This window comes from Phasianus colchicus, chromosome 3 (assembly GCF_987193195.1).
Source record: "Phasianus colchicus chromosome 3, bPhaCol1.hap1.1, whole genome shotgun sequence".
Taxonomy (NCBI): Eukaryota; Metazoa; Chordata; class Aves; order Galliformes; family Phasianidae; genus Phasianus; species Phasianus colchicus.
In genome coordinates, this window is record NC_143438.1 from 34,902,873 (window position 1) to 34,930,686 (window position 27,814).

The 27,814-nt window shown below is 38.3% G+C and overlaps 1 protein-coding gene across 2 annotated transcripts in view; it reads right to left on the bottom strand.

The window, feature by feature from the left end:
- Positions 1 to 15,817, bottom strand: part of ELP2 (elongator acetyltransferase complex subunit 2) — a 34,362-nt gene extending 18,545 nt beyond the window's left edge. Inside the window, exons 1-10 of one of the 2 annotated variants that reach the window (XM_031589112.2) lie at positions 14,255 to 15,817; positions 14,095 to 14,173; positions 12,497 to 12,582; positions 10,616 to 10,766; positions 9,235 to 9,312; positions 8,061 to 8,125; positions 4,281 to 4,347; positions 3,227 to 3,361; positions 2,244 to 2,339; positions 400 to 500 (exon numbers count right to left, since the gene is read on the bottom strand). In XM_031589112.2, the coding sequence (XP_031444972.2) occupies positions 400 to 500; positions 2,244 to 2,339; positions 3,227 to 3,361; positions 4,281 to 4,347; positions 8,061 to 8,125; positions 9,235 to 9,312; positions 10,616 to 10,766; positions 12,497 to 12,582; positions 14,095 to 14,173; positions 14,255 to 14,578 (1,182 nt within the window). In that variant the 5' untranslated portion in view covers positions 14,579 to 15,817. Of the gene's footprint in view, positions 1 to 399; positions 504 to 2,243; positions 2,340 to 3,226; positions 3,362 to 4,280; positions 4,348 to 8,060; positions 8,126 to 9,234; positions 9,313 to 10,615; positions 10,767 to 12,496; positions 12,583 to 14,094; positions 14,174 to 14,254 lie in introns of both variants that reach the window. The other variant, XM_031589111.2, reaches the window with a different exon arrangement.
- Between the last annotated feature and the right edge of the window lie 11,997 nt (positions 15,818 to 27,814).

Consider the following 27,814-nt stretch of genomic DNA (forward strand, 5'->3'; position numbering starts at 1 on the left):
TGCGAATCATGTGTTAGCTGCTCTGCAGGAACTGCTTGAGTGCATGTGCTCACAGGGATTAACTATAAATATTTCTGGGTGGCTTCTTTCTCTACTGACCATGAGCGTGTTACTATACAGCACCTGACTTGCTCTTCTATGAATAATAACAGTTAAGCAGAAACTATTCTGACAAACTTCCTAATATCATAATAAGCAAGTAATAAAAGCTATGCTGCATCACATCATTTTTGACAAGTATGTTTTACTTGCAGCACAGCATTAGAATGCATATTCTGTAAGAAAAAGTTGCTATCTTTCTTTTGCATAAATTTATAGTTTTAGTTGCCTCCGTTACACACACAGTGCTGGAAAGCCAGTTTTAATACAGTTTGTATTGTGGAAAAGACTGATGCTTGCCTGTTCTAGCCAAACTCCAGACTCCTTATCAGGTTCCCAGATGATCACAGTCTTGTCCATCGATGCAGACAATACCCTCATTGGTTGTTGCATACTGCCATCTACTGTACAAGGAAAAAGATCACTCTACAATCTAAGAATGCTTCACTAAAAGTATTTGCTCATACTGAAATCCAAACACACTCAAATGTGTTCAGCAGATGTGCAATGCAACACTTAGATGCCACAGTTAATAGGTATGATTATTCATAGGTATAATAATAGGTATTATTATTAATAGGCACTGTATTTTTCAACCATAATATGCAAAAGAAAATGCAAAACACAAACAAGAGAACAAGTACATTCTACTGTTTATTTACTCCAAACTGATGCTGGAAAAAAAATATTTGGAGGAAGAGCTAGAGCTTCAAGAGAGACCACACAGAAGTTCATGATTCTGTTCCTCAAGTTCTTACCAAATTTCCAGCTTCAAACAAAATAATCACCTCTATGCCAATAATAATCATCATCATCTCTATTCACCATGTTGTGTTTTGTTGTTTTTTTTTTTTTTTTTTCTTTGAACTCAGCTTTACATTTATGGATTTAAGTAGACACTAGTATAGCAGCATGAATAGCTCCCCAAAACACAATGAAACTCTCAAGGCCATAGCCCAACACAGTCAGAGTGGAAAGAGGGTGCCCACTGGGTAAGTTCCTAGGAGAACTGTTTTGAGGAGCCTAAAAACATCAGTGGGCATCTTCTGAGGCAGTATCTTATGTCAGTACCAGATCTTCTATGTTCGACATTAAGAAATGATAAGCGGCGCCTGAAATACATCTCTCCAATCAGCCTGCCTCTAGCAAACATAAAGATCTATTTCAGAGTACCTACGACTGAAAAGGGCCACATAACACAAGCAGCTGTATGTATGCAGAAGCATGATACAAGGTATCTGGAAAACATCATCTAACAATAAAACAATTTTTTTAATGCAAGGAAAGATTTACAAGCCTACGTTTTGTATAAATCTTGATTTAAGAGGCAAATTCTTGTACTGCTGTCCAAAAGAAAAAAAAAAGGTAGGGATATAACAAACTAAAGAAAAGAAAAGGTAGGTCTGCAAACAACAGATCCACAAGGGTTTTTTGATAGTACAGACACATCAAACTGAGAATCTGATTGCCTTACACACCAGGCAGACATGCACCAACAAATCAATACCACAAACAAGGCTGTCAGAATTTAATGATTAAAATAATAATAAAAGACTAGAGCAAGGTGTAAAATTAAAGAACAATCTTCAATGAGAGTCCACATTAATGCCTTAAAGCTACGTGCTAGCTAAAGGAACCTGATACTCAAGAATTCGTGGCATGTTAAGTTAATGCATGGAAGACTGAAGATTCATCTTCCAAATGTTGCTATTCGTTCCTTTCTAGTCTAAGAAGAAGAAAGGAGCATTCAAGTTAACACTGTCCTTCCAAAGAACATGCATTTCAAATGTATATAACAAAAGAAAACATTAGAGCTGCTAATGCATGATTATGTAATTGTGTGTTTCCTATTACGTAAGTAGGAAATCACAATAAAGCAAGCACAGCTTTGTTATTTCATTCATAAAAGAAAACGTAAGTGAAAGACAGCATTAGGCAATAGAGAGATCCTGTGCTGTAAAATTGCTATTGTAGCACATTCAGCAAAAATATATGTTTACTTGAAAAACATCAGTTAAAAAATTTAAACATTTTCGTAATCCACAGTGACAAGTGCACATGTGAACACAATAAACAGATGTGACTGTATTTCATATATACAACGCTTAGCATAACTAATGCTAGGGTGCTTGGTAACAGCTTACCTTTGGAAAAGGAAGGCTGCCAGTGGACTGCATACACCCAGTTTTCATGGCCAGCCAGCACAGACTCCAAAGTAATTGCGTATGTTGTATCAGTATCTACCACAAATCAGAGAAAAGTACATTTCTTTCTAAAAACCAAGAAAAAAAAAAACAGACCATTTCTGATATCTTCAATGATAAATCAACTGCTTTCATTATTTATCACCATCTCAATAGCCTATTGGCATTGAAAAGATCCTTGAAAACGTACTTCGCCACAAGGCCTGCATATCATGTTGACAGTAACAGGACATCTATTGCCTCACAGTGGCATCACAGAAGTCCTGAAGAGTTCTCAAGGAATTCTGAAATAAATCGTCCAATATCAGCTGTGCCCATACACTTAGACATATTTACATCTCCAAATTATTGCAAATGCAACAATGAATTAGGATTTGTAGCAAGTGTCATGAGCGATTTCTACATACATCATCATACAAACCATACTTCCTAATGTCAAAATTGAAAGCTTTGACTTTAGAATGCTCAAACTGTACATTAAATAAACACAAGGCAAACCTGCACATATCTGTTCTCTCCAACTGATTGCTAAGGTTTAAGTATTCAATGTTTTTAAAGCATTGAATTTAAAATACGTTAGTAAGCTGGAGGGGAACTACATAACAGCATATTTTCCACAGACAAATATATCGCATGACTATGTCATGCTTTTAGAATACATGTAACAACACAGGTTGATACTAAGTTTTCTCACCACTTCTTCATTTTTGTAACACATCGTTAACTTTTTATATATTTGCTGTTTTAAAACAGGAACTCAACTTTTTCTAATAGCTGAAGAAAATAATGCAGTTGAATTGGTTTCTGATTATTTCAAATACGAGAAATAAAAGAGATGAGACAGTAATCCCCTTGACAACCCTCCCAAAACCACCACCAGATATACAACAGTTGTAAAAGAGAATTTTACAGCTTTTACCTACCTTTAACAGTAAAAACATTCTCTTTCAGTCTGATAGAATGATCTTCAATTTCTGAAAACTGCTTTGATTTAGTACACACTTTCCAAATTCTTATCAAACAATCCTGAGCACAGCTTGCTAAGAATAGATCATCACCTATTTGGTTTAAAAAAAAAATAATCTAAAAAAAAAGCCATATTTTCACTGCAATAAATAAATACCATGACTAACTTATCATCTCTCTGAATATTCATTACAATATTACCCTTATTCTGCACACTGCACACATATCATAAACACTGCTGTTTAATTTCAACATCAACTCATTTTAACATTTCAAGCTCTCCACTAGTTTAGATCATACTGACAATGAACATTTCCCTGCCTGTTAGAAACACTGTGCTAAATACCACAAATATGCTTCCCTGTTACTTATGGCCTTTATTATCCAAATTTCTGATAACGAGCAATCTAATACTTTCAAGAACTTCTTTCCTCTCTCTATTCCTTCGGGATTATAGATTCCTCTAATACTTTCTATTTTACTTTGTCCAAATAAATATTTGATAACATTTACATAGGTTCTCCTCAATCTCCTATTCTTACAGAAAAAAAAAAAAAAAAAAAAGCCACCACTACACACTAGGAGAAAGAAGAAAAGTACTACTTTTCTGTCCTGAACAAGAGGCAAACTATTTCTCACTCAGAAACAGATATTGTCATACTGAGGACAAATCCCTAAAGCTCCTATTTGCATTAGGCAGCAGTTAGGTAAACAGGCTTGAAGTAATCAAAATAAAATGAGAGATGTAAACTCAAGTATGTTCTGCATCAATCTTACTGTATGGCAATGCTGGTAACGTGATAAATAATTGTGGTATTGGTTCAACAATTCTTATGTTTTTAACAAGACACAAAATTCTACCTTGATTTTTAACATTTGTATCACGACCTAAGGAAAAAAATGCATAACCACATGAGCTTAGAAGCCACAGTATGCCAAAAACATCAGCTGGAGTTGTAAAACAGCAGCAGTGGTACTAAATATTTCACTTCATACATCTTTCATACTGACCACAGATTGCCCATTCAACGCCTCTTATCCAATCTTCGTGGCCAGGGAGTATTACTGTTTTCTGAAACTGAATGAAAATACCTGTTACATCATACAGAAAAGTACTCAATTATTATGCACATACGGCCAATTAGCTTTCAAGTTTGTCTATATTTACAGTTTCTATTATTTGAAATTGGAAAAAAAAAGAAGCTGCTATTAAATATTGTTATTTACTGACATTTTCTAAATGGGCTTTCCTGGTTTTGTTATCATTGCATGAACACATTCCATTATGCCACTCGTCATTCACCAGCAGAACTCACCTCCAAGATGCTACAGACTCTCTATGACAATGATTGCTTGTTATTTATTTTATATAAATCATGCTTATTGTGTTATTGTTTGTTTACCACTATGTAGATGACACAGTAAATAATGATGCAAAGCAGATGCAACTTCAGGTAATGCAAAAAAATTAATATTGGTAAAAATTGAGCATAAAAAGTACAGATGTGCCAAATTTATTTCCATAATTAACTTTGAATATGATACCATAAGAATTACATAAGAGACCAGAAACATTCCCTACCTCTCAAGTTTATTAACTAAGCTTCAAAGGATGTTGTACTGCATCTGTGGATAGATACCTCTTCATAAACAGAATCTCAACACAGTTGATATTTACAGTGACAATAACATAGCCCAGATTACCCTTTGACAAATTTCATTAGTAGTACACTTTTATTTGTAACAGGTGGAATATTCCCATTTTACAGACTGGAGGAAAGGGCTGACAAGTACCTCAACAATGTCAAAAAGGGAAAGTGCAAAGTCTGGAGAGGAATAAAACCAGGCTCCAGAATGTGCTCAACCAGAAAGGACCTGGGGGTCCTGGTGGACACCAAATGAACATGAATTACCAGTACACCCTTGCCTCTAAGAAAGCTAATGGTACTCTGGGCTGCATTAGGCAAAGTATGGTGAGCAGGTTCACGAGGTGATCCCTCCCCTCTACTCAGTACCAGTGAAACTACACCTGGAGAACTACGCCCAGTTCTGAGCTCCTAAGTACAAGAGAGTCATGGAACTCCTAGAGAGAACCCAACAATGGGTGACAAAGATGATTAAGGGACTGGTGCACCTCCTCAGCGAGGAAAGGCCGAGAGAGCTGGGACAGAGCAGGAAACCTCAGTGTATACAAGTACTGTAAGGGAGGGTGCAAAGAAGATGAGGGCAGCCTCTTTTCAGTGGTGCCCAGTGATAGTCTAAGAGGCTGCAGAAGTCCAAGTCTTTCTTTGCCAGACAGTAGATGTGATTTACCTCCTCTATCTAGCCGACAGTCTTCTTAGAATTAGAAAGAACCCAAATTATCTTTGGTTCTCTTACTTCACTTTTCAACCAAAGCAAATTATTTGAGGGAAAACACTAAATATGCACAACAAAATTTTCTTACAACAGCCAAGCTCAATGTATGGGCATCATCTTAATGCTCTTATTTTGATAGTATGGTTTGCTTTGCTTCCCCTTCACAGGACCATAATATCTCAAGCAGGAAGACATAAAATGATTTCTGAAAGATTTTTCCCTGAGTACTTTTATAAATCAATAGCCTCTTTCAGGAACTCAGAAAAGCAAAGAGATTGTTTTCTTTCTCTAAACACTCTAAGGGATGTCCAAGCAGAGGATCCTAAAAAGGCCTGAAGTTCATCCACCCAATTTCAAAAATCAAGCAGTTTTTACAAATAATGATATTTCAGCATCAAAGTTGTGGGATTACCCAAAAAGCAGCCTGACTCAGCTAAGAAAAATAACCTGAAGATGTCTCACCCTTCCTCTGACTACAAAATGCCATCGGAGTTTCATTAGTATGTCCCACTGCCAATTCACATTGTACCTTTGCACTCGCAGTCTTACTTAAGATTTCTAAAATTAACAGAGCTGAGCTATGGGACCTTACCAGCACAGAAAGAATGTAGAAGTTCAGGTTCTAACTTCTCTCCAACATCAAGTTCTGCTGAAAAGTGTCAGGACAATAACAACACTTCCTTCAAATAACTCTAAAAAAATTGCTGCAGAGGCCATAAAAGATGTCAGCAGATCTCAGAGAATCTGACTGAAGAGGAGAATCTCCCTTTAGCAGCCAGGAAGGAATTTACGGCAGGAAACTCCAAGGATGTTTTCATTCTGTTAATAGCTGTAGTGTACCATACAGGCATTTTTAATCTAAATGGAATCAAATATGTGCTTTTCACTTCACAGCCACGTTTCAGGAAGTTAAGACAGACACCAAACAGAAGTCTCACCTCACTGAGAGAAAGGGACAGAGACTGACTATAAATTCCATCTCTGCCAAGGTAGCTGGTAGGTGAAAATACTTCACAGAATTGAAGGTGTGAGGGGAAAAAGAAAACAAAGAAGTCAACACAATTCCACACCTTTTACATGAATAATGTTTCCTACATCCAAAAATGACATTGAGCATTATAAACTTGCTTACATGAAACTGAAGATTTCACTTATTTCAGTTACCTTCCTCAACCCATTCACAGACTGCAATTAAGAATGCTGTTATCCTCAAAAGGCATACAGCAACTGGCAAAATAATTTATGTATCTATAAATATTTTGGACAGCCAAATTGCATATTGTTTGCTGATCTGGGACATACAAAAAAAAATAAATTCAAACTGTAAATACAAAAATTAGCTGCACACCACCTGATGTACGTATCTTTCTTCTGCCATTGCTAGTTCTTAGAGAATGTCATTAAACTGATTTAACTCATAAGCTACATACTAGGGGAAAAAACAAAAACCAAAACTTAGAAACTGACTCAATTTTCCTGGTTAGCAGTAAAGATATCATTGAGCGCAAGAAATAAAAGGATGAAGCATTTCTTTTATTGACAAAAAGTAAGTCTTCTTGTATATAACTGCCTGAACAGACAGAATAACCTATAGGTAGCTTAATCTGTCTCAAAAGGCCTATTCTTCAAAAATCCTTAGAGGACTGTATTTGAGCAGAAAAATGAGTAGTTCCTATTTATGTTGGTTTCTTAAGTTAAGGTTTTTGATTGGTAAGTTCATCTGTGCTTCGGAGGAGGGTTCCTGGTTGTTCAACTTTTTTTTTTTTAAAGGGACTGATAAGAAGAAGAGTCACTGACCTCTGGTTTGGAAGACAGTCATGCAACACATTCTTTAGGGTCTAACAAAACTGCTGAACAGATGCAGAGGATAATTCATTTGTAGTGCACCAGAAGGAACACTTAACTATATGGAAGACTAAGTATTGTCAGCTTCCAAGTAATACATGAAAAACGTGTATGCCAAGAGAATATCAGGTATCATTTCAAATACTTGTTTAGTCATTCAGAAACATCCAGCACTAGCAGCATACTTAACAACAAAAATACAATTCTATAGATGGAAATATCAGCTTTACTGCAACAATTCACAGACTGAAAAAAACCCTCATCATTTTCATATGAAACACTCAGCGCATGGATACTGAGTAATCAGGGACAGTCGTAACTATTCCTTGTCAGGGGGAACAAAAACTAAAGGCTTCATCACATAGGGAAATATTAGGAGGAATAACACTTTTACTGGATACGGGTTGAACATTCTGTACAAGAATTTCATCATTACCTGGAAAATGAATTAATTATTTGAACAGAGGAGGTTGTGTGCGATTGTTATCTGGAGGCAGATAATAGTCACTGAAGAAATTAAAAAACAAAATACATATAAGAAGTGGTACTGTGTAATGTTCAAAGCAAGAGACAAAAAGCTGTAATTACCTGACCATTCTGCTGTATAAACAAATTTATTTTGCAGTCATCACCACCACAAGCCAGTATTGGTACTGAAAATGAGGGAAAAAAGTCTTCATTACTAAATTTACAAAACTTAGTGTTCTAGGATATGAGAAATAACATAAATAAGAAAAAGCAATAAAACAATACAAATGTATAGTGGGACAAGATACCATTTTTTTAATGTATTCTAAATCAGATAACTAATACTGTATGAAAGAACATCTGGTATTTCAGGAACACAAAACTCAGAAGTTCTTTTGGCACATAACTGATATCTCCAGGTGTTTAATTTGAGTAGTTTTCTTCATGCTTACACATCTCCAGAAAGCTCAAGCGTCAGAGATTTGTGTTGATAGCAATAAAATGGATACAAATAAACAGTGTTTGCTCTAAATAGAAAATGAGTGAGTAGCAAAACAAAATGAGTGACAACTAAAACAGCTTGAGTCCTCGATCAACTGAAATGAGTGTATGGATGGACACAATTATTATACAGCAAATAAGAACGAAGACAGATTTACTACATGCAAGAATATGAGAGCATTGTTACATGTCTACTCAAGTTTTGAGCAGTAGATAGCTTGTAGAAGCTATCTAGGAAGTGAACAAAAAACATAGCTCTGTTGACTCGAGCACAACAAAGTTAAGACCGAGGGAAAAATGCAAGAAGGTAGGTAGAAGATGCTGGAGAAAAATAGTTAACACTTGCTCCGGTCCTTTTAGATCTTAAAGATGAAGTAGTATTGCAAGGGACTGGAATAGTAAAAGAAAAGGAACAAATTAAAGAATTATGAAGAAACGAGTTACGAGGCCTTGACAATTGGATTTCTCAAGTAAGGGCAGATAACAAAACGCCAAGTTTCACTAAAGTCAGCTACTTCATTTAAAAAAACGTCATTAACAGTACTTTAACAAATGAATTTTGAGCACCACTTTGAAAATGCCACAGTCAGACAGTATTATTCTAATTGCCTAGAAAAATTCAGCTGAAGTCTTTGAGTACAGGCAGAAGTTTAGGCTAATTCCCTAGGAAACAAAAATATATGGCACAGGAGTCTGGAGTTGGTTAAATGAAAACCTGCTACACATGTGGGAAATTTTAGATTTTATTTTTTTCCTGCATTGATATTCAAGATATGCTGCTGTCCTTACTTACCATTGCTGCCAGGCAAGAAGGATAAGGAAACATCCATAACAAATCCATTTCCAAATTGCAGAACTTCAATGCATTTAACTGAAAAATGAGAACAGACACTGTTGAACTCATTCATTGTACCACAGTTACATTGCCATCTCTTTTTATATAATGTAGTTAAAATTTCCTGTTCAATTTTATTTTAAGGAGCTGCAAGACTTTTTTTTTCAGAAGCCATTGATTTTTAGAGGGAAAACTACCCTCAATTTCATCTTTTGTGGGCTCATGACAATCCGTCCAGAGTTAGCCAAATTACAACATAAGTCACTATTTTCCATCAAGTATTAACGCTGTGCAGCTCCCTCCAGTAACACATCAGAAGCAATAAATATTTCAAATTACATCCAATAGCAAAAGCATTCACTGCACAGAAAGCTAAAACTGAATTCTTTGCTACAAAAGCAGACAAAGATAGGAGCAAATCCAGCCTTCCTCTTATCATCCTTGAGATCCTAGGAAGCGATTAAACTGGAGAGCCACCAAGATATACGGTAACAAACAGGATGGCAGAACAACTTTCCTACAGAAGTAGAATTAAAAAGAAATTCTTTTTTCTGCCTCTGAAACCCACAACAGCAAGACCAAAATGATTGGTCTTAGGAAGGTCCTATCCTTATAGGACATCAGGGTGTCCTCTGGGAGAATGAGAAATGCCTTCTAGAACATGGGGCTGAAGACTGGCAACTCCCAACTACTTATCTCACTCAATAAGCCAATGCGAAATCCTCAGTACACCAGATAGCAAAGAAAGTAGGGAGAGATGTAGTCAACACAACTCGACAAGTAACACTTTATATCTAGATTATCTATCCTAATTATTCTCTTTGACCATACAATAGGCCTACTTCAAAAGAAGACCTACTACCCTATATTTCATTGGACTCAAGTCAGTAGTAACAAGTGACTAGTTTAACTTCACTTTTCTCATTCCAGCTTCATTCTACAAAGTAATTTTATTTTACATAAGCACACACAGTGCTAGCTTGTCCCCATGTTACAAGGAAAAACGATTATCAGATTCTGAATACAAATCAAAAAGAGACTGTTAAGTTCAGCCAACTCATCACTGATAAAAAACAGAGATAAGTCATTCGGAGGAACAAATTTGACCCAAAGCCGTTAAGCTTCTATAGCCCCCAGCTTTCAAAAAAAACAGTGCAGTTGAGACCAAAGCTTGAAGGGAAATCAGTGTGGTTGCATTAGAAGATGTTCGTATTTAGCCAAGTACTTCAATGGATGAGCATTCATCATTTTTATTAAGTCAGCATGTTGTCTTTCAATTAAAAAACAAAACATTGTCCCTAAATTTAAAAGAAAAAAAAACAAAAAACAAAAACCCTACCTTCTGAATCATGTCGAGACCAGATTCTCACAGTAGAGTCAGATGCCGCAGAAGCTATTAACAGATTTAAATCAGGTTCATCTGACTGGTAGATAGCATCTACAGCACAAACAGCTTCAGTATGGCCTTCGAGAGGAATGCTTTTTACAAGCTGAAAACATAAAGTTTTACAGAGTCAAACAAACAAGCACAATTAAACTCCAGCAAATTATCCATGAGAACTTTTAAAAACATTTTAAAGAAAGGAGGGGAAAAAAAAAGAAACAACAACCTTGGTACTGAAAACAAATTGTATGTCTATGGTGGTGGAGCTTCTGCCAAGTTATGCTTAAGCTATAACACATTCTATAAAAAACAGGGAGGATACAGCAGTAGTGAGCATGAACTTGACAAGTTCTCTTGTGTGTACTAGAAAAACTTCACCCTTCCTTGAGACTGCCTGGAAATATGATAGAAGTTAGGTTAGGGTGAGCAGTTTTTCTTCCTTTGTCTCATTCTTGTGCACCTAAGCATACAGGACATCTCCCAGGAGTCCAGAGAACCTTAGCAAATTAGGCAAAATAGAGAACACAATGGAATAAGTAGCAGCTACAGCAGTTCTGTTTCATGGGCTTTCACAAATCAAAGACTTCTTTAAAATACTGACAAAACCCAAACCTCTGAATTTAGACTTAAGTTTCTAAGGGAATTAATATTTTGTAATACGCTCCACATAAACAGAAATAGCAAAATGAGAAGCCTTTAATTCTCAAACTAAAAGAAGTCTAGCTTTTATCCAAATTGTCATCACTTTCCAAAAGATAGCTTGGTAAGCCCTAGTAACATTTCTAATTGGTTCAATACAGATCTTTGCTTGTTTAATGTACACTAGTATAGAACTGTCATTTAAATGTGCAAATTTAGTCACATTCTTTTTCAAAGGTTTAAATGAGGCTGTGCACATTAATGGAAGAAGCTACTAAATAAATCAGTACATTATTTTACATCAAAATCATCAAAATACAACAGATGAGAAAAAGAAATTACTTGTTTCCAAGAAATTCCTCCAATAAACAAGACTGATAATGATTACTGTATGGGCACTTTCCCCCAGTGCATTACTATGTTCACACATTTTAAAACACAGTCAAAAGTAGTCTGAGATAGCCTCTGAAATGGGTTATCTACACAGCCATTCACAAGACAGTGTTTAATAAGCAATATTTTAAAAATAAGTTACATAATACACCTTTTTCTAAATTTCATTCTGAAGTCTGTTACGCCATACTTCATCTTCTTCCTTCCATTTTTATGGTGCAAGTGATAAATAAGCAAGCCTTTTTACTTGTCTCAACATTTTTGACTGAAATCAACTGCTGCACAAGTATTTTTTTAAATACCTATCCTACTTCATGTATCATCCTTGTTAGTCTGCCTGTGTATAAACGCTGTCATGCAGATTGATCAGAAACCACTAAAAAAAATCAATGTAAAGAAATTAGAAAGAAGGGCACAGAAAACACATACTAAAAAATGAACTTCAAGGTATCAAGATTTTCAGGTAGTTTAAAGAAAAGTTAGGAGAAAGTTGAAGACTTGGAATCAGACAAATAGGATATTTTAGACAGGCTAAACAAATCCACATGACGACTGGTTAGCTGATTTCAAAAAAAGATTAACTACAGAAGAAAAGAAACAACTTTTAGGCCAAATCATAGCATGATGTAGCATCAGCAGTCTGGAGGAGATGCACATGGAGCTTCAACAGTCATAGTACAATGAAGAGGCAAAAAAACTACAGGAAGACAAATAACAGATGATTTGAGGCATACAAAAAAAAAAACAACAAGGAAGAAGGGTGGAATAAAAAAAAAGCTTTAAAAGGAGAATATTTCTACTTACCTGATCATTCCAAACTCCTGTCCCATTCCACTCCCAGAGAATGAGCTTTTTATCAGATGCACCAGAAACTAACTCTGTTTCAGTTGCTAAAAAAACACATTCCACAACTTTTGTGAGCTCTTACTTTGTAACAGCAGTCAGTAACACAAAGCAGTTAAATTGTTTGCTACTTACATACTTATCAGGGTTATCAATTATAGAAAAGTTACCATTAAAAAACAGTATGAGCCATGAAAGTTGCACAGTACATGAGAGCTCAAGAGCAAGGGAATTAGTCAAAAGGTAGAGAAGAATTATAGAAATACTTAACATTTCATATGGATATGATGGATATCTTTCTAAAAAGATTCTCAAATGCAACAGAGTAATTTAATATGTTTGTCTTTTTGAGGGACAGGAAAAAATAAATAAATAAAACAAGAAAGCAAGAAAATTATGACCTCACAGAATATGAACCTTCACATGAAAACTTAATTTCAGGCTGTATGAGCTTTAACAAGACCAAGTGCCAGATCCTGCACTTTGCTCGCAACAATTCCATGCAATACTGCAGGCTTGGGGCAAGTGGCTAGAAAGCTGCATAGAGGAAAAGGATCTGGGAGTACTGGTCTACACTCAGTTGAACAGCAGCGTGCTCAGGTGGCCAAGAAGGCCAATGGCATCCTGACTTGTGTCAAAAGTAGTGCAGCCAGAAGGAGCAGAGAGGTGATCATCCCTCCTGTACTCAGCTCTGATGAGGCAGCATCTTGAGTACTGCATTTAGCTTTGGGCCCCTCACTACAAGAAAGACACCAAGGCCCTGGAACGTGTTCAGAGAAGGGCAACAAAGCTGTTGTGGAGTCCAGAGCACAAGTTCTCCCCAGCTGAGGGAAATGGGATTGTTCAGCTTAGAGAAAAGGAGGCTCAGGGGAGACCTTATCACAGAAGTATGACATGAAAGGAGGTGGCAGCAAGCTGGAGGTCAGCATCTTCTCCTGCATAACTAGTATAAGACAAGAGGGAATGGCCTCAAGTTGCACTTGGAAAGGTTCAGACTGCATATTAGGGAAAATTTTTTCTCAAAAAGAACAGTAAGGCACAAGCTGCCCAGGGTGGTGGTGTTCAAGAAACACGAAGATGGGGCACTGGGACATGGGCAGTGGGGACAGAGGGGATGGGCTGACAGCGGGACTAAATGATCTTAGAGTTCTCTTCTAACCTTTATATTTTTCCCAGTTCTCAGAAAACGATTTGTTTTACTTAAAAACCACACAACAAGAAAAGATACACATACAGGCACAAATAATAGTAATAATATAGAAAAAAAAAAAAAAACAGTTGGGAAGAAAACATGTAAGTGCAACCATTTGAAAGGATGCCAGTTTATATCATTATTAAGGAGGAATGGCTTCACTTTAGTGCTTAGCAACACTCCCCCCAAAAAAACCAAACGTGGGCACTATACAATAACAGTCTGACGAGCACCCCCACTTTCTTTCCTCAGGAAGCTATCTACAAGCTTAAAGACAAGAACACGTGCCTTCAAGAACTTCACTCAATAACTTTAAAACCCGGAATTACCACAAGGGCCCCGCAGGCCGCCCACCCCACCTACTTACCGCCGTCCCGCCGCCGTGCCCAGCGCACGCAGCTCACCCTGCCGCCGTGCCCGCGGAGCGCCGCCACCATCCGCCTGGCCTGCGGGATGAGGAGAAACAGCCGGCGTCAGGCCGCACCGCCGCCAGGCCGGCCCCCACCGCCCCTCCCCGCCCCGCTTACCGCCGGCTGGTAGAGCATGACGTCCCGGCAGCTGCCGAAGGCGAGGAGCCCCTCGCGGCCCCAGGATACGGCCCCGCCGCCCACCCGGTTGGCGCAGCAGGCGACATGGCAGACGGAGACGGGCGCCGCCATCTTTCCCCGCCGCCCACGTGCGCAGCATGGCGCAGTTCCTATAGCAACGACCCGTCGCCATGTTGCGGTGGCCTCCCCGGGCCTGCGCGGATGGCGGCGCTGGCGTTGCGGCCGTGCGGGCGAGTCGGGCCGGCGTTCCTCATAAAGCTGGCAGAGCGCTAGGTCCTCCCCGGTCAGTTTGGCGGCAGGCATGGAAATGAGGCATAAACACAAGGGAAAAGAAAGTTCTTTTTTTGTTTTCTGTGCCTGTCTTCAAACACTCCCTGGTTCCTGCGGCATTGTGAGAGTTTAAAACTTTTCTCGTTTTGTTTCTGTTTGCTTTCGACTGTGTGCATCCAGGTGCTGTGGCTGCTTGTACACCAAAATGCAAAAGGGATTAGTAGGGCTGAAGGCTTTCGTTCAATGAACGCATGTTTCTTACAGACAGAAGATAGCTACGTTAATCACAAATGAGATTGGGTGCAAGGAGGGCAGAGGTTTCTTTTTTTCTTGTTTGGCAATTTGTTTATTAGCTTGCCACCTTCTGATTACCCCTCTCAGAATGGTTTCAGATGCTTTTGTGAAGTATCCACCCAATATTTCACATTTTGGATGTTAGAAGTTGCTTCCTGCTCCTGTGGGAATGGAATGTTGTTTCTGCATTTGATATTAAAAAGTAGCAATTGGTTTGAAGAAGTAGAACATAATGCATTTGTATTTTGTAACTTATCCTTAGAAATAGTTGATCTAAGAAGTAAAATACTGTATATGTTAGCGGCCTGTTTTAGAAACATTATTACTGAATTATGTGATTAATTCTTTCTTGCAAAACTGTAATAGTTGTTAAATTTTCCAAACAATGCGAGGATAGTGTGCTAAGGATTAGCAAACATATTGTAGAGCTGCTCTGTTAGGATAAGAAACTCTCAGCAAAAGAAAGACAGATTTAGCAAACATCAAAGAAGTTAGGGCCTCTACACAAGGCTGAACTGTCTCACTCTGTGAGAAGGTTGGGGTGTGAAGGCAGGCACCAGGATACTCCCCTGCCTCTCTCCCAAGCTTATCTTTGTAGAAAGAAGGACAAGCAGATATCTGCAAAATAATGATCAGATGTGGAATAAGTTAATTAACTACAGATTTACGCTTATGCAGCAAAAATTTATGTTTGTCCAGTGTTCCCATGTTTAGTGAAGCGTTGAGAAGATTGTGAACCTGAAGTACTCAGCCAATGAGGAACCATTTAAACTATAAGAGCAGAAATTTAGATTTGATTTTAGGAAAAAAAATTATGTCCTCAGAGGGCAATGGCACAGCTGCCCAGAGAAGCTGTGGTGCCCCATCCCTGGAGGCACTCAAGGCCAGGTTGGATGGGGCCCTGGGCAGCTGAGCTGGTGTGAGGCAGCCCTGCTCACAGCAGGAGGGTAGGGATAGGTGGGCTTTGAGGGCCCTTCCAACCCAAACCATTCTGTGATTCTGTGAATGCCAACAGATGTCCTGTGCCTCCTTTCCCCAAGGAGTGCCTGCAATATCCTGGAATAATAAAAGCTGCTCTGAACAGGCAAAGCTGGGAAGCCTGTGGTGGAGGGAGCAGACAGCTTTCCTGGCTGTGCAGAGGGAAGTCAAGTGGGAAAAGAAGCAGCAGAAGGCAAAGGAGCAGGTGAGCAGGGGAAGCAGCCTCTGCACTGCACACCGAATCCTCTGGACCTTAAACCACTCCTGCATGGCATTTCTCTCCCAGTATGCCTGCATGTTCACGGGTACTGGCTGGCAGCAGCATGGCAACCTGGCACAAAAATGTTGCAGCTGGTCATAGCTTTTCCCAGTGAGAGCAAGAGGAGGGAAGCTGTGCCTGATCAGAAACAAGATACAACTAGGAATGTTGGCTGCTAAGAGAAGAAATGTCTCTGTACAAAATTCATGGATCCAGTCATCAAAGCATGCTTTAATGGACAAGTGCCATCTGGAGAATGGTTACATAGCAGCCAAATTGCACAGCAGCCCCCTTTCAGTGTGCCCTGACAAGGCTGGAGTTGGGGCTCTGGCAGGAGGAGGTCAGGCTTTGCCAAAAAGCTGAAGTTATGTTTGCTGTTGTGGGAATGAAGCTGGGTCTGGCTGCAGTTGTGGACATAGGCATAATGTTTTCCAAGACACCTTTGGGTTGGGGATCCCTCTGTGACGTGAAAAGTTTCCTGCTGATGATGTCCCCTAAATGGAATAAATCAGCACAGAATTTGGTCTTAGAAGTCCTGGGGGAGTACTGTAACAGGACTGCGGAGTTATTACTAAAAAGCAATGCAAGCTTTGGCCATCTCAGTTCAGATCAGCCTAAACATGCCCATTTTCTTCCATACTTTCAGTAATTCATGCATCTGACCAAGTCTTCATTCTCAATAGTTGTTGAGCCTTTCGTCTAAGCCAGGAAGCTTTTCTTGGGGTGTGTGTGTGTGTGTATTCTTAAGTTAAAGGCTCTTCTTTTATGCCTGAAAACTGAAACATCTATAAAATAGCATATGACAAATTTAGAATGACGTATAACTGTAGCAGAGCCAATATGCATTTAGGAACATATACTTTGTAAGGAAGTAGTGCTGGCAGTCAGTGATGTTACAAGGGACGAAAAGGATGTGTTCTAGGCTTGTTATCAATTGCCACTCTTCATTCATATCAGTTTCCCTACTGAATCCAAATCTGCCCTTGCTGTTTTCCTTCCCAGAAAATAACTTCCTCACATTTCAGAAATATATATAAAAATATTTTTTCTTTCCCACTCCTCCCCACCCCCCTTTGGTGTAAATCTTCTGGCATGATTGTTAACTGAATACATGTTGAGAAGAAATCTGGTTTTCAGTACGTTGGTGCAAAGCCACGTCTAATAATGGGACAGGTCATTCTGCAAGATACTGTGTAAAGCAGCAATCATGTTAGGTTTAAAGTTTATATTATATGCAGTCTAATTCTACAGATTTAAGCATTATTAAACTAGCAAAGCCAAGTATTTTTCAGCTAGCACTCTAGTTGTTCTTGTGGTTGTTGAACTTAACCTGTCTTTGTTTGTCTTCGTTGTATACATGCCTTACAAACTAATCATTAACAAAGTTACCTCATACTCAAATTACTGCCTGCTATTTTTACCCTAGAGTTTGCTTCCCTTCAATAGCAACCTGGGTGAATAGTACTTGAATGAGGCAGCTCTTCACCAAGCTCTTCACTCTTCACATTTCATTTTCTCATCGTTAGTTATATTGTGGCAATAGGCCTCATTTTGATTTCAACTACCAGAGTGCCTGAATGTCAGGAAAACTGTATGTATTATAATTTTCTTTATAATATCACTGTCAGGCAGAAGGGTGTTACTATATTCCTCTTCCAAACTACAATTTCTTCCCAGGGCATGATTTCTTATCAGAAGTGCAGTAGTTCTTCAGTGAGGAAGTGACCAATATGAAACACGTATGTGGTTTCCAGGAGGGTGGGCTAACCACTCCCAGCACCCATCAGCTTTGTCTGTGACTGCAAAGTTTAGAACTTTTGGAAATTGGATTCCACAGTTGGGACACTTCTGATGGCTCCTAGAGGGCCCGGGCTTCAACTGACAGATAAGAGCCAGAGCACTGACAAAATAAATAAGAAACAGTGACCAAACATAAAGATATTTTTGAATTATTTGGCATCTTCACAGGCCTTACCTGTGCAACACCTAGTAACAGTTCAGTTGCCATATAGATCTTAAGTACAAATTCAGACTTTTCCTTCTTTTCCATCTATGTTATCCACTTCTGAAGGAACTTCAGTGCATGTGGAATGCTAATTCTTGGATTTACTAACCAACTTCTTAATGGGATTGCGTTCCCTTGAACCTACATATATCAGACTCAGTGCCAAATGTGTGATCAAGAATAAGTGTAATTCCTGATGTTACTGAATAGATCCATTACAATTCTGTGTTCAGACTTCATTTTCCTAAGATTCATTTTTAACTGCTGTTGACTGATTCTGGAATTGTTGGTCCTACATTCAACAAAAGTTAAGTTTGCCACTGTATCTTGAGTATAATGTAAGCCTGTGAATCCTTTTCAAATTCAAATCTCAAGATAAAAAAAGTAGATGTTATCAGTTGAATAGAGTTCATATTAAATGTTTGGAATAAATTTTTAGACATAATTTCTCCTGTAATTCATCTTGTTGAAGACTGAAAGTTGAATGATGCTGGTGAAAGATACTGAACTGAACAAATGTTAATGATAGCTATTTCCTGTTTTCTTGAAGAATATGTTTTAAATATTCTATAAATGCTTTACATTCCCACTGCTTAAATGTATTTCTGATTTTCTGAAGAAAAAGGAAGCTAATTATTTAGAAATATCATCAAAATTAGCTCTTCAAACAATGAATGTAATTGCTTGCTGAAAGAAATTCCACTGAAAATATCTCTGATTTTTTTTAAAAGGAAGACGTAATGCAAACATGACCTAGAAAATTGCCTGGCAAAAAAAAAAAAAAAAAGGAAAACACTGAAAAAAGGATGAAAAAAGGATGAAACGGCTTGTCACATAATCAAACTGATTATGCATTATGTTTTTGAAGCAGAAGCTCTACAAGAAGATGTGATAGTAAGCATATATTCCAGAAAAGAAAAGAGAAGAGGAATAACTCAGAATACTCAGAAGTACAATTTGGATTAGTAAAAATCCTATTCTACACTCAAATTCTGTGTTAGCTTGTATAGGAAATTGATTGAAAAACATTATTGAAAAACATCTTACAAATACTTGTTGTATATATGTTGCATTTCTGTGACACATCTCTCCTTCCTCATTTAGAAGAGGAAAAGAACAACCACACATTGAGTTAAGTATTACTTAAAAAAAAATGTAAGACTGAATAGTAATAATTGATGAAAAAAAATTTAGAAAAGACTCATACTGACTAAACATGAGGAAAAAAAGTCCCGCTGGTAAGTTAAAGTATTTCAGATATAGAAAACTCCAGTGTACAGAACAGGAATTTTTGGTACGTGTTCAGATTTAAGGTGATAAGTTCTGCTTTGTACTCAAAGCTGGAATTCATCCTCACCCTTGTGCGTGAAAGTTCTGAAAAACGTGCTCTTTGAACATTGATCAAATGTTTTAATATAAGACATCAATCAATACATTTCATGTTGATATTCTTCTTTATGCAAAATTATGAGATTGCACAGATGTTTTTCATATGTAAATGTACACAGTTAAAAGAATATTAAACAGCCACATAATAGACCTCAAATATCAGAAATAATCATTAAACAGGTACATTTCCTTATTTTATTATTCTTGTTTTCTAACTTCTAAATGCAGAAAGCCACAAATCATGCATTTCAGTCTGTTACCATCACATGAGAGGAAACCTGGCTGATTTGTCTAAACAGCTGCTGAGGAGGTGAAGAGAAATGTTAAGACTGAGGTCTAAATCACCAAAAATGGCTTAGGATCCTAATTTCTATTCATTTGCCTAAGTACTTCTGAGGATTCATGCCTGCCTTGTTCAGCTTAATCTGCAAGTGACATAGTTAACTTGAATCACTGGATGAAAGAGAGAAAAAAATGAAAAAGTTTGCATCAGGAAAACACCATGAAATGGGGAAAGTATGAAGGAATGTATTGTAGGAACCATGAAAGAAGTATCTGGTTAATCATTTGGACAATTGCATGCAAAGTAAATCAAGCTGGCATTATCAGCTAATATGTTTTTATGCAAGTTATTTTGTTTCATTTTTCCTTACATTTCCAGTGGAGAGTATAAAGAAATAGATAACTCAAGTAGGAATGTCTAGAAAATGAGGGCTGAAAAAGAAAAAGAAATGTCTGTGCTAGTATTCTGCATGTGGCTTTTTATTGAGGAACCAAGCAAAAGAAATGCCAACAAAAGCCTGTAGTTCACACTGAAATTCACTTGTGAGAAGCAATATGAAATAAACTTTTGCCCAGACAGAAGTAATGGTATGTAAGGAACCTGTTGTGCTGTGTTAACTCTCAACCAAAATTAGGCAAGCTTGCAGTGAACCTTATTTTAAGTACACAAAATAATGTAATTTCACAGAGGAATACTGGCAAATTAGACTGTAATATTCTTCATAGTTACAGCCCCAGTTCTCATGTTTCTTCCATCCCCATGTAAAGTGCAACAACAAAACTTTTGTTTTGCTTCAGACCATCTTCTGCAGATGAGGAAACCTGCATCCATATCCTCTGCTCCTGTCCATTATTTGCACCAATTTGGATTCATCTTCACTTAGTAGCCAGGCCAACTCCCTGGTCCAGAAGAGCAATACTATTTCAGTTTTTGACCACACTGGCTTTAGAGAAGGAGGATATGCCAGTGTCAAGTCCTCTCCCCAGTCAGCTGCAGGTCTACATTTTGTTTCCTTAGCTGCTGGTAGACCTGTAGGAGTCTTTCTGACTGCCCTTCGTGTCCCTGTTCAAATTCAACTGTAGGTAGTATCCAGGAAGAGCCCTGTACCATCCCTCAGGGTCTTTCTTTCTGACATTGTTACAGAACAGTTTCTTCTCAAAGAATCACTGCCTGGCTGAGGCTGGCAGTGCCCATCAGGTCCCAGCCCAACTCCAGCAAGGCCACCCAGAGCAAGGTGTCCAGGCCCATGGCCAGGCAGCCTCTGGAGATCTTCAAGAAGGAGACTCCACAGCCTTTGGACAACCTGTGCCAGCAATCCATTACACACACTCTGTGTTTTCCACATCCCAGATGACAGATTCTTCAACCCTACTTTCTCAGCTCTTCACATTTATACATGCTTCTCTCAGGCTCCATGCCAGAGTAGCTGGTGCACAGAGACTTAAAAATTGCTTGTAACCTAGCATGGAGCCAACCTACTAGCTATGGGCTGGAAGACCCTGGGACCCACTTCAAGGTGTTTTTGTCACATTTGCTTTTCTCAGACTGTAACAACTTTCCTAAATGATGTAAGTTAGTTGTGTTTATATAAGAGGGGGAAGTAAAGAATTGACAGCTGTGAACCAAAGACTTGCATATATACCTCACACAGAACCCAGCTATGCTGAGCTGGGGAGCTGTGCATTATCCCCAGACATCTCTTTATAATTTCTGTCAAGTCACCCCAAAATATATACAAATCAAGAAACAAAGATGAGCTGCTAAGATAACTTTTACTTTTCTGCTTCTTGTTTAGTACTATGTGAGAATGGCTCGCATTATTCTGTTCCCAAAGGCATTTTGCCTAATGTTTTGCCTGTCGGTAATCATTACTTTCCTTGTACTGGAAGCACTCAGAACCCTGGGAAGCCAAGACATTTTAGTTCAGCTGTTTCCCAAGATGTACGACAGAAGGTGCAACCTTATTCTTAATGAGGATGTCTTTCCTTTTTTTTGCCCACAACTCTCCAGAAGAGGAATGCTCTGTAAGACTGAAAGGAACCCAAGGTCACCAAGGTTTGGCAGCATATAGGCAAAAAGGTAAAGTGCAGGCCCCAAGATAACCTGTAGTAGTGTGCACACATTGCAGGCTTAATAGACTGTGTTGGCACTTGTCACACAATTCTGCCTTTTGAACACCAGGGCATAATAAGAAGAAGAGCAAGAAAGGATGAGACTTTAGCCTCAAGGAAAAGTGAAAAAGAAACTGGTACATTTGTTCTGGAGCTAATACCATTTTGCGCTGTTTACTTGGACTTTTATCACAGCCTGCATCTAACTGCAACACAGATTAGTCATCTTTATAGAGTTTTTAGTAAAAAGAATGACTAACTTTAAAAAAAAAGCACAAAAAAACCCAACCAACTAACATTTTACTTTATAATATGGTATAAAAACAACTAGAATACTGGCTGGTAAATTATCAAACCATAGAGCCAGATTCTCACTGTGTTTGAATGATATAGTGAGAATTCTCACATGCTTAGGTATATTTGTGCAAACTTACACACACAACAGAATGACTATCACAACCTGCCCCAAATTTTCCTGATAGAATGGCTCAGTGTGAAAAATTTAAGGCATGAGGTGGGGATTAGCACCAGCATAGGCAAGAGTCATTGCAATTTCTGTTCCATCTTATTGTCAGTTCCTATACCAAACTTTACACCTTAATACTGTTTGCTGATCCCTTTTTAAATATGTAACTACAGATAGGAAGTAAACAGAATTTCTTGTATGATATGAAAGATGTTCATGTTCTAGAAATCAGAACAGTTACTAAGGAAATGTTCTAAAATTCATGCTAATTTTTTCTGATATCTGCAAAGATAATATATTCTTCTTGCTGTTTCCATCACATATGGAAAAAATTTATTTTCTCTTACTCAATCAATTAATGACTCAGAGAATTCCTAAAGTAAACCTAACCTTTCTATAGACATGCAAAGATTTGTAAGAGCTGGTATAAATTGTTATACTGCCATTGGAGCAAATCTTTGACCATTTACATCTTCTGCAGGCTTGCTTCTAAGTTGTGAGAAAGAAAATGGCATTTTATTTCTATCTTTAACAAATGTTCAATATTCCTGGTGAAGTATGACATCATTCAGTTTTGATATTTTCCTGTAGCCAGATTATATTATAAAAATATCTAATGAATTTTCGAAGTATGATCTGCCTTTTCCAATGCTGCAGTTTTAAAAACAAATGGCATAATGGCACATATTTTAGGTGGGTGTTCACAAAATATGAAGAGTGGAGAGGATGTCTCATGAGCTGAGCTTTTCCTTTCTGTTTGTTTGTTTTTTTTTTTTCTTTTTTGGGGGGGGGGGGGGCTCCTCATTTCCCTTCCCCTTTCCCTTCCCTTCCCCTTTCCCTTCCCTTCCCTTCCCCTTCCCTTCCCCTTCCCTTCCCTTCCCCTTCCCTTCCCTTCCCTTCCCTTCCCTTCCCTTCCCTTCCCTTCCCTTCCCTTCCCTTCCCTTCCCTTCCCTTCCCTTCCCTTCCCTTCCCTTCCCTTCCCTTCCCTTCCCTTCCCTTCCCTTCCCTTCCCTTCCCTTCCCTTCCCTTCCCTTCCCTTCCCTTCCCTTCCCTTCCCTTCCCTTCCCTTCCCTTCCCTTCCCTTCCCTTCCCTTCCCTTGCATCCAGATCTTTCCAAGCACCAGAGACAGATCATCTTCTTCTGGGTAAAATACCTGTGTTTTTTTCTTGCTTTCTTCACCAATATCATTTCACATATTGCTATTTCCTGTTGTCCAGAATGCTATTCTTTTTTTGAAGAGGGATCATTAGATGCAATTTGACAGTATGATGGAACAAACTTTAGTAAATAAAGGATGACTAACAGGGCTTTTACATTATTTCACATCACTGCTTTCTTCTAAGTGAAAACATTATTGAAGTTATTTGCATGAACAGCCTATTTGTTTGAATACACAGGGTAGAGTTGGCACTTGTGGTTTTGTCCATACTTTCTTATGTTGTTTCATTTCTTTCTTTCTAGTTACTTTATGTTCTACCTTGATTCTTACAAATACCTTATCACATGAATATTCTGCCTTTAGCTTGATTCATATTTGGGCCTTTCAAAACTTTAAAAATTACTTTGGTGTCTAATTACATATGTTAGTGTGCAGTTTGCATTACTGACAATCTGCTTCATTTTGAGTACAATTGAAAGCTAAATAACATCCACCAGCAAAACAAATCTTATGCACAGCTTCAAAATACATTAACCTTCATAAATGAGCGATATGGCAATCTTTAGTCATAAAAGGAGAATCACATTCCAGCTCAGAAGTCCTCTCTAATCTTGAGTCTGAGTTAATCTGTTTCAAGATTTACATTTTGTGCCTCAGTTAGTTTATGTTTCTTCTGACAAGAAGGTGTCTGATAAACTGTCTTTTGAGTTATAGGACAGGCATGTTGAAGAGGTTTGAAGTTTTCACAACTTTGAAACATGAAGCCAGGTTCCAAGTTCAGGTTAAGCATCATAAACCAGGGGTGACCTCCCTTGCAAAGGTGCTGAGTTGTTGGACATGAGCTGTTGTTTCCACTCAGGCATTAGATGTTCTTCAGGGCAATTCCTTTGTCATGCTTCCCCACAGACATCCTTATGTCTTGTTTTCTCTGTTCTCTGTTACATGTGGCATGCCTTCTCTGATCATCTATTCTTTCACATGGTTCTCTTTCCTCAAATTTTGATTCCAAACCTCTCTTCTCCTTAAAATCCTTCAACAAAACTTTCTGTATCCTTATATATCACTTTAAATTCCATGCAGAATTTTGAAAGGTGAGATACCAAGTAAAGCACAACTGTGACCTATTCTTCATATTCTGCCCTCTGGTAGCCTCAATTTTTTCCATGATATAGTATTTATTTCCCCATCTCCTACCCCACCTACTTTGTTTTTTAAAAATATGGGGACATTTTGACCTCTTTACAGACAATAATTTATTCCAGATTATCAACCTTTTTTTATGCCTGAGCAAATACTTGGTTAATCTCTTGCTTCTGTCAGTCCATGACAAATGCTTTCCATCTTGAAAATCTGGTTGAGTTTGGTTCTGTTACCAAACAGCATTTTGTATTTACCGAGAGAACAAAAGTTCACTCTAAAATATTTTGGTGAGTTGTATTCCTCAGAGACTGGTGTTGAAACTGGTACCCTGGAAGAGGGTGGATTAAAACTAGATATTAGGAAGAAATTCTTTACCGTGAGGGTGGTGAGGTTATGAATGCTCCCTCCCTGGAAGCATTGAAAGCCAGGCTGGATGGGACTTTGAGTAACCTGGTCTAGAGGGAGGTGTCCCTGCCTATAGCAGGGGGCTGGAACTAGGTGGTCTTAAAGGTCCCTTCCAACCCAAAACATTCTATGATTCTATGAAAGCAAGGAACTCTCCAAATTGTCTGTGTTGCTTAACACCCCAGCATCCTGTGGTGGCAGCTTTAATGAGATCCAGCTTCTCCAGATACCCTCCAGCTCCTACCCGTGTAAATTATTCTCCTTTTTGCTTTTCTGAGATGCCAACATTTTTACCCTTGAGAATTATTTGTGATTCTTTTTAAACTAAAAAACTTAGATTAGATGTGAAGAAGACATTCTTTCCTGTGAGGGTGGTGAAGCTGGAACAGGTTCTCCAGGGAAGTTATGGATGCCCCACCCCTGCTGTAGTTCCTGGACATCTCCCAGTTTCCTTTCTGTAGAAATCGGATCACAGTGGAAAATTTATCATTTCTGACTTCTGCTTCCCCTGCTAAAACATTGCTGTCCTCCTGTGGAGCCAGGGATGTGCACACTATCCCATGAGACACTAAGTGACCTGAAGACCAATAGCATAATGCAGCTTAAGATTGCAGTCTCTGCTCCAAATTTTTGAGCAAACCCTTCTGCCCTGTCGGCTCAGCATGTGAGAGCTGATGCCTGTAGCTGTAAGAAGGTTGGTACATTTTTTTGTTGCTTAAATTGCTGTAGAAAGTTTTGCCTGAGTTTTTTGATCAATCCCCTAAGCCTAGAAAACTAATATAATAACCAAGCGAAGACGCAACATTCATAAATGAGGAAGCTCCTTATCTGTCAGAAATGTTGTTATTGTCTGTAATGATTTCTTCACATAATAAGATCCAGAATTTCATATCTGGCATCTTTTATCATGAAATGTTGTGCTATTCCTACATCTAATACATGAGAGGTAGGTAGCAGAATTCCTTTGAGGCTAGCTGGAGTTGTGTTTTTCCTTAAAGCACAAGATCACACATTTTTTTGCATTCCCATTTCATTGACAGTTGATGGAAGTGAAGCATTTATAATGTATTAAGGCCTGGTTTGCATTCAGTGGTCCAGATATTTGAGTGCTTATCACACAGTGGTACTGAAGGACCCCTATGTCATTGTGTCTCTGAAGCTTTTCATGCCTAATACAAATTTGCACCATTATGTCAAGCTCTCAGAAGTAGCTCCATACTTTCAGTGTCACTTTTTTCAAGTAGTCATTGATTTCTGTCATTCTACACCAAGTAGGCGGTATCTGTGACACCAGTGTTCTCCATTTCTAAGCACTGAGATGTTTGATCTGTTTGAGTAAGTGCTCCCTTACAAAGACATGTGAAGATGCAATTCTGAGCTGCTCTGCCTGGACACTTACTGCTCCGACAGAAAGGCATTTTGGTTCTAGCAAATATTTTTACATTTAACACTAACACCTCTAATAAAAAGCATTGTCTTCATAGGAATCATTTTGGTGGCACTTAAGTGCAGGCTTTGTTCTGTTTTTGTTCAAGTGTAGTTTGGTTTAAAATAAACTTGGTTTGTTGAGCTAACTATCATTTATATAGGCCTGGAAGAAGGCAATAAAGATGCTTTATGTGTTACACTCTGAACCCTGAATCTGCTGGTGTGGCTACTAGATAAACTAAACCATATCCCACATATATAGTGGCATATGTGGTAACTTTCCTCATGGCTTTTACTACAGCACACTGAGGGTGTAACTTTGCTAGTGACAAAATTTAACTGCATTTAAACTCCAAAGTAGAAGTTAAATTCTTCTACTTGTTAAAGTTGGGGTTCCAGGAGCCCTGGGACCAGTCCTCAGTGTTGTCAGCTATGTAAAACCAAGTCACCCAATGCTCTGTGATACATCCTAGGAACTTTCCAAAGCTCCTTCTGAATAGTCAACACAGGCTGTCTCCGGCCTCCCACTGACGGGCTGGTCAAAACCCTATATGAGAAATTTTCTTAAAACTTGGCAAGAGGGTCTCCTTATTTCTTCCCATTGAGAAGAGCTTCTGCCCAGCAGTTGCTTTTTGCTGTGCTACAAAGGCAAACATATTCTCTGCTAATGAAGAATGGTAACCTTTCTGTTCTTTGCCCTACTCTTTGATTTTCTTCCTTATTCCTCAGCTGATGCAAGGATTTTCAAATCTTTTGAAAAAAAAAAAAAAAAAATTAATGAGAAAGAATTTTTGCATGGCTCATCCTCCCTCCCACTCACAGAAGTTGTTACCATTTTCTCCTGTTATGTGAGGCACAAATATTTCTAAAGAGGTATGACTTATATTTGCCATCAGTAAGCCACATGTAACAACCTGAGATCACTGCTTTGAGGTCCAGCAGCAGACACAGGAGGGGTTGGATGACTCATAATAAAAAAAAAAAAAAAAAGAATGGAAAAAAAGAATGGTGACTGTCAGGAGCTCTTTTCTTGATCAGTTTGTAAAAGATTAAACAGAAAAAATAGGGGAAAAAAAAGAAAGAAAGAAAGGCTTGTCATAGCTTGAAATGCTGAAAACATGGTTGAAAGCAACAGCTTACAGAGGAAAAAAATTGTAGCAAAGCAGGTATAAAATGAAACAGCTCAAGAGTTCTTCCTGATGTCTCATATCTATGGAAGGATGATTAGTTACTGGCACAATTAAAAAGCAAATGGCACACAATGCATTTTCCTCTATCAGATTTGTTTCTCTATTCTAATTTGGCAGTAATTAATACTAAGACAAATAGCTTTCTTCCGGAATAAACCCAC